The sequence below is a fragment of the Hordeum vulgare genome, chromosome 7H (assembly GCF_904849725.1).
Source record: "Hordeum vulgare subsp. vulgare chromosome 7H, MorexV3_pseudomolecules_assembly, whole genome shotgun sequence".
Lineage (NCBI taxonomy): Eukaryota > Viridiplantae > Streptophyta > Magnoliopsida > Poales > Poaceae > Hordeum > Hordeum vulgare.
The window spans coordinates 557560369-557567364 of NC_058524.1; the positions used below are offsets into that span (position 1 = coordinate 557560369).

General features: G+C 50.0%; 2 protein-coding genes across 5 annotated transcripts; one reads left to right on the forward strand and one right to left on the reverse strand.

Annotated features, from left to right (window-relative positions):
- The first annotated feature begins 391 nt into the window (after positions 1-391).
- Positions 392-1493, forward strand: LOC123410050 (ESX-1 secretion-associated protein EspI-like). Its single transcript, XM_045102932.1, has one exon. The coding sequence runs from the start codon at positions 484-486 to the stop codon at positions 1321-1323; it is 840 nt and encodes a 279-aa protein (XP_044958867.1). The 5' UTR covers positions 392-483; the 3' UTR covers positions 1324-1493.
- An 8-nt stretch (positions 1494-1501) lies between these two features.
- LOC123410049 (pentatricopeptide repeat-containing protein At5g42310, chloroplastic-like) lies at positions 1502-5952 on the reverse strand. 4 transcript variants are annotated; one of them, XM_045102927.1, is made up of 7 exons: positions 4732-5952; positions 3557-3709; positions 3375-3446; positions 2971-3073; positions 2779-2892; positions 2136-2384; positions 1502-2050 (listed from the first exon to the last, which is right to left on the reverse strand). In XM_045102927.1, exons 1-5 carry the CDS (start codon positions 5869-5871, stop codon positions 2885-2887), a joined length of 1476 nt encoding a protein of 491 aa, XP_044958862.1. In that variant the 5' UTR covers positions 5872-5952; the 3' UTR covers positions 1502-2050; positions 2136-2384; positions 2779-2884. The 4 variants fall into 4 exon arrangements, with proteins under 4 accessions (XP_044958862.1, XP_044958866.1, XP_044958864.1 ...); XM_045102928.1 differs by having other exon boundaries at positions 1711-2045; XM_045102931.1 differs by lacking the exon at positions 2971-3073 and having other exon boundaries at positions 2779-2940.
- Between the last annotated feature and the right edge of the window lie 1044 nt (positions 5953-6996).

Consider the following 6996-nt stretch of genomic DNA (forward strand, 5'->3'; position numbering starts at 1 on the left):
CATGGATACGGTGGACCAATGCATCCATGCGTGTCCGTCTGGCGTGCTCTGGATCTTACCGAGCCTGCCAATTTTCATCTTCACTGAAAAGGAAACAACCATTTACTTTTTTGGAACGAGGAAGGAACCTTTTGATCGTGCCCCATATAAGCCGGAGCGCTGGCGCCGGGGTCACGCGACGAAGCCGACCGAGTCCCCACGGCCGCCGGTGCCGGAGAAGGCGGCGACGCGCCTTTCCACGCAGCCAGCGCGTCGACAACCAGGGGCACACAACACAACGGTCAAAAGCCCTACAGGCATCCGAGGTGCAGCGGGAGCGGAGCTGGGAAAGGCGGTCCAGGGCTCCACCACGCGCCGGACGTGACAAAACGGCAACGGAAAAAACAGGCCGCACCCACACTCTTTCTTTCCTTCACACTCCTGCGGAGGGACAGTGCTCAGTCCTGATCCCCCACCCCGCGGCGCCGTCGGGTCCGTCCGGCCATGGCCTACTCCAAGGGCGGCGGGATGTCGTCGGCGGTGGACGCCATCCTCGCGGAGGCGGCCGACCTGGTCGCGCTGGAGCAGATCGCCAGGCTCAACACGGCGCACCTCGCCGGCCTCGACGACGCGGCGCTCCCGTCCAGCCTCGAGTCCCGCTTCCGCAAGCTCAAGTCCCTCCCCGCCGCCGCCCCCGCCCCCGCCCCCGCGCCGCCCGCCAAGACCATGGGCCGGAGCGTCACCGCGCCGCCGCAGAGCCGCGACGACGATCCTGCTGCCGACCCGCCCCATCAACCGCACGCGGACCACCCTGCGCCGGTCGCGCCGGCGAGCCAAGAGCCGAAGGAGCAGAGCCCTCCGCCGCAGCCGCGGGCTGATCCTCCTAAGACGAGCGTCCCCGCGGTTCAAGAGGACGAGGAGGAGGACCTGGAGCGGCTCTTCGGGGCAGGGCGCGGCCGGCCGACGCTGAGGGAGCGGAACAGGGGCAGGGACGACGACGGCGGCTCCCTGTCGCCGCCGCCGCCGCGCCAGGCGTGCTGCTTCCCCTTCTCGCCCAAGAAGGCCCCGACGGCGAGGAGCAGGAAGGACCGCGCCGCCGGAGGAACGATGGGCGACGTCCTCGGCATCGACGCCGGCGAGTGGGGCGACGAGAACAGGAGGGTGGTCACGGAGCTCAAGGAGCAGCAGCGCAAGCTCAAGAAGGCGCTCGAGGAGCAGGTCAAGGTCAGCAGGGAGACGGCCAAGATGGCGCGCTGGGTCAAGCAGGCCTCCGCGCGCATGACGCACACCGACGCCATTGACGACCTGCTCAGCGACATAGACGACGACGAGGAGCTCAAGTGAAGAGAAATCTGCTCTGCTTTCCTTGTCTTCGGAAGCTCCTTTTGGAAATTTCCCTGGCTTTGGACAAACAAACTATATACATGAAGATGTTTAGCCTGCAATGCATAGTAGTTATATATGAGTTGGACTTGATCAGAAAGAAGGATATAAATTCTGCTGTTTTAGACGAACGGAGGTGTATGGAAATGTTGGATCCTCTGTTCTTGTTTTTCACTAAGAGTTATGTCTAAAATTACAAACCATAGCCACCATTACATGCACCAAGGTACGTACAGAGCTCGACAAATATATAATCTGCCAATTCAGGAGTAGAAGTACAAGTTGGGCGTAAGAATAATACTGGGGAGAATTCTAGAGATTGCGGCACACAGACAAACGCAGGGACAGTGACACTTAACCTAATTATTTGATCCTATGTTGAGTTTACAGTCGGGCCGAAGCAGAGGGAATGTAAAGTGAAGACAAAAAAAAGTAGCTGTATGAAAATGGTTAGAGAGAATCATCTAAGTTGTCTACTTCAGAAGATGATTGTTTTCATAAGCTATCCTGATATGCATACAAGTCAATGCTCAGTACACCTAATATTCTGAAAACCACCACGATGCAGTGTGGTTCAGGAAGAGGGCAATGAATGGAATTCCAAACTTATGATACACTTGACCATCTTTTTCCTTGTCCAGATCCCCGGAAGTCTCCTTTAACTGTTTCCTTGACTATGAAATCTGAACTGCAGTACAAAGGAAAGCACATATCAGTTGATCTTACGTCGTAAATGAATGTAATAGCAATGGGCTGTTTGTTTGTTTGCATACCTGCATCGCCGAGCCAAAAATATGCAGGCGCCGAATGATATGAACTTATGCCCGACCTCAGAACTCCAATCTACCTAAAACTGAGGAGCAATCACAGTCGTTCTGAATCTTGTGCTTGCTGGCCCCATTCTTATTCCACAACAGATGATCTCCAGTGGAGAAAATGCCAGAGGAGATTCTTTCGGTCTCCACCAAACACAGCACGTGGACTAGAACTTTCTGTGTGCCAAGTAACTGTTGTCTCATGTTCTGTCATTTTAAAAAGGGCCAAAGTGTCAACTACAAGGTTGAGAACCATACCTTCAAATATGAAATGAGTAAGTGATAAGTGAATATCTGCACAACACTTATTATGCTTCATAGTTGTTAAAGCTGTTTGAACACTTTTTGTTTTATTCAAAGAAATCGGGAGCGCAGGAGCTCCTCAATTTGAAACATAATATTAAGTTGATGCCTAACCTTCCTTGTCCTAATCAAGGTACTATTTAAGTTCTTTTCATCCTATTCAGCGGACAACTTACATAAGAAAGTAAAAAAAAATCAAAGGGGCAACTCATTGCAAAAGGACATCTTGTATGAGACTAGGAGAACTTGAGAACCATTTATATGCCAATTTCAGAGTAAATACAATCAGCGCACTTACATTTTACTTTTACAAGAGATCCTCAAGCATGTGCTAGCAAAGTAGGGGCTTTTGTAGTTATAGACATTAACAGAGGAGCCACTTCAGAGCTGCTGGAGTTCCAATTTCAATAACCTGGCAAAGCATGCATCAACCAATACATCCTCGAAAACCAGAAGGAGACTGCTGCAAAAGTGCAAATGAAACACTTACATCCCATTTGTTCCATTGTAACAGATGCGTCATGCAACATTTCCCTAGCTTTTCTATCCGGGGTACAACCAGCACGCTCCATTTCACTATATACTTCTGAAACCTATTCAACAAAATGAGAAAACTATTTCAAGCTCGCCAAATTATCCAGGCACGTAGATTTCTCTGATGGTTCAAAATCTCAATAATACATATAGTACTAATTAGCACCGTATCAAGAAAATTAAATCTTGATTAGCTAAGGAGAGGCTTGCATGTCACCAAAAACACTCTTCTAACAGTTAAGAGTTAAGAGCTGAAAAAAAACATAGTTTTTAGTTTTTACCAAGGTTTTCTGTCGGCCACAAAGCATATGGATACTTAAGCAGCTGAAGTAATGAAAACTACAAATACAGCAGGCGGACCTTCTCATATCTTTTTACTCTCATGAAAGCCTTCATTAGAGTAGTGTAAGTCACAACATCTGGGCTCATACCCTGAGAAAGAATAAGCAGTGGTAAGAGACAGTGCAAAGAAAGTAAAATCATGGCACCCAAACAAGAACCCATAACTATAACAGCATACTCATTCATAAGAAAGTACATACACTGTCCTTGATATGCTGGAATACAGCTTGAGCCTCCAAGTGCCTTCCGGCCGTACTAAAAGCATTGATTAACAAATTCAACATAACAAGATTTGGTTCAATTCCTTCTGCCTCCATCAATTGAAGAACACTTACAGTTTGTTCACACAAACCCTGAAATTCGAAAGCAAAGGAATATGATGCGCACAAGATGAAAAGGACAGACAGAAATTGAAGGTTTTGAGATCAGCGAAAAGGAGACTAAAGTGACAGTGTTAGAATAATTATGAACTTTCCTTTGGTACGCCCCCCCCCCCCCCCACCCAACATAAAAGTTTACATATTTCGATGCAGATTAAAGGTGGAGATTAGAAGTTACTCCTTCAATCAAAAAGGGTAATATAGTCTTTTGTATCCAAATCAATCTATTCAACACATTTGATATGGCGATAGCATTTTAAAGTAACTTTTAAGATTCATGTATACTTTTATGGGGGGTGTCCCAAGGCAAAACTCAATAGTTATTCATGCAAAGTTTCAGTCAAAATAATTATTCATGCACAGTAGCAAGCTATTATGCCAAACCACTCATCCACATGTAGCCCTTAGTCAGCTAAATCGCTAAACTAGATGGAATTCATGTAATCAGCTCAAGGTACTGTGATGGTACTGTAATTTCTCGATATAACTTTCAGAATGTCCAGTGCTAAGAGGCAGATAGATATTGATGTTAACGGTTAAGCTTCTTTTGAAGGAGAAAACAACTACAATGGCTATATTTCAAGATTTTTATACTATTACAACCATATATAGTAGCAAGTAATGCCAAACTACTCGCTCTTGGGGCATCCCGTTTTAGATAAGCTAATGTACCGAATGGCAAAAAAGAAGTTCCAAGTCGGCTCACTTATGTTTCTGCGTAACACAAGATGCAAGATCTACCTAACAGATGTAATTATTTGCCATGGCAATCTTATTGTTTGATGTAACCTATTTAAGCAGAAAAAAGTTGGACTTCCAGTCAATTATTAATAGACGATCACTATTCTAGTACCAGAACTATGGTTTTTGTTATTAATTCTTCTGGAGACTTAACATCATTGTTTTGACAGGAAATCTTAGCATACACTGGAAGATATTAAAGAACATATCATTCCACTACGAAATTGATTTGCTCCATTTCCAGTAGCACTAACCTGTTGAGCATATGCGTTCGCCAGGACACAGAAGATGCTAGGAGAAAGCTGCAGGTTTTCAGCCTTAAGAGCAGCTACACATTCCTGGGCATCGCGAAAATGTCCATACTGACCGTAAATGTCGACCAAAACTGCATATATTGCACCACTCTCCTTGAACCCTCGATTCCTCATTTTATCAAACAGCTCTTTGAGCTCATCCCACTTCCCTTGCTCCCCCAACCTGTTGATGATCGTAATGAAGATCTTTGGGTCTGGGTACATACCTTCCTCCTGCATAGCAGCAAGGAATCGCAGGGCACGCTTCATGTTCCCAACCCGACAGTGCCATCGAATCAAAGCGTTCCACGTTTCAATATCTGGCTTGATCCCCTGCCCACGCATTTTCTCAAACATCTTGCGCGCATCGGCGAGCTGCCCGTACTTGCCGAACGTATCGATCAAGCCGTTGTAGATCTTAACGTCGAGCTCCACCCCGACCTCCTGCATCTCCATGATGAGGTCGGTGGCCTTCTTCCACATGCCACTGTCCCTGTAAAGCCGCACCAGCGTGCTGTACCCGGCGGTGTCGAGCCGGATCCCCCAGCGCTTCATCTCGCCGAGGACCCACCACGAGTCCTCGAGGCGGCCGGCGCGGGCGTAGGCATCCAGCAGGAGCATGTAGGTGCGCCGGTTCCGCGCGACCCCGTCGTCGGCCATCTGGAGGAGGAGGCGGTCGGCGAGGCGGAGGTGGGCCCTCGCGAGGAGGCCCTCGAGGAGCGCGTTGTAGTGCGCGGCGTCCGGGCGGAGCCCGAGGTGGCGCATCTCGAGGAGGAGCGCCTCGGCCTCGAGCGCGCGCCCGGCGCGGGCCAGCGCGCGGATGAGGCGCGCGTAGGCGGCGGCGCTGGGGCGCATCCCGGCGGCCTGCATGTCCGCGAGGAGCTGGAGCGAGCGGGCCAGATCGGAGCCCGCGTGGGGCTGGATGTCGCGGTCGTAGGACTCCCACGGCCGCTCACGGTGGTGGTCCGGCGCGGTCGAGCAGAAGGCGACGGCGATGGTGACGCTGCGGTGGCGGCAGCGGCGGCCGAGAGTCAGACGCTGGAGGGGCGGAAGCTGCAGCGGTGGGTGAAGATGCCGGCGGACGAGGCAGCAGGCGTCCATGGATATTGGAGCGCGCGCGTGTGCTCGCTCCCGCTGTGGTTGGAGCCGCGGCCAGCGTGCGGGGACTGGGGAGACGAGTGTTTTATTTATTTTTTAGAGTTTTTCTTTTTTTTGAGAATGGGGAGACGAGTGTTGGACCGGGGAACACTCCAAAGTCCAAACACAACGTGGCCAAATGGGCCGGCACAGCCCACCCAGGCACGGCAACTAGACGGGCCGTTCCGTCCAGGCATATGCGCCATGCTCCTTGGCCCAGGCACATGGGCGCCCCTATTTCTTGCTTTAAGCGAGTTAGGGGTGGCTAAATTTCGTGTTTTAATCTTTTGGTATATTTAGCAAGATCTAACCCCGGTAGGTAATTTTTTTTAAGATCTGATCATTTTTCCTATCGTCAGGTCGATCGGAGGTACTGTTGGTGTCAAAGCCGGCGGATCTCGGGTAGGGGGTCTTGAACTGTAGACCTTGGATCGATGGGTTGCACGAGACGAAGGAGAGAGTGTTTACCCAGGTTCGGGCCCTCTTGAGGAGGTAAAATCCTACGTCCTGCTTGATTATATTGATGGTGTATGAGGATTATAGAGTTGATCTACCTCAAGATCGTATGAGCTAGAACCCTACATGAATCAACTTGCCTATAATCCTCTAATTTATATAGACACCAGGGGGTCCCTAGGGTTACATACAACTGACCTCTGTCGGGGGAAGATGCTCCGACTTAACCTACTCAACTTGGACGACACGCCAGTTTTTGGAGCCTTCCTACTTGTCTACGAGGTCGTCATGCAATCCGGTCTTCGATAATGCGGCCCATTAGGTCAGCCTTTAAGGGATGGACCGACCACTCGAGGACCCATTAATCCTGGACTCCCTCGGTAGCCCCCAAACTAGCGTTCAACGTCGATGTACATGGTCTTCAGCAGCTCTTTGTATCCAGAGTAATCGGCTTGCGAGGCGAGTTCCCCTCATATTCGGCTGGTTTAAACTTGATCAGAAGGCCAAAAGGCCTGAGTGCGAACAGTTCCTCATCTGACATGGTTCGAGGCCGCTTTTTCACGGGCATGTCTTGTCAACGTGGAGATCGTGCCCCGCGTTTAAGGGGATATGGGTAATGGTGTGGGTAATCCC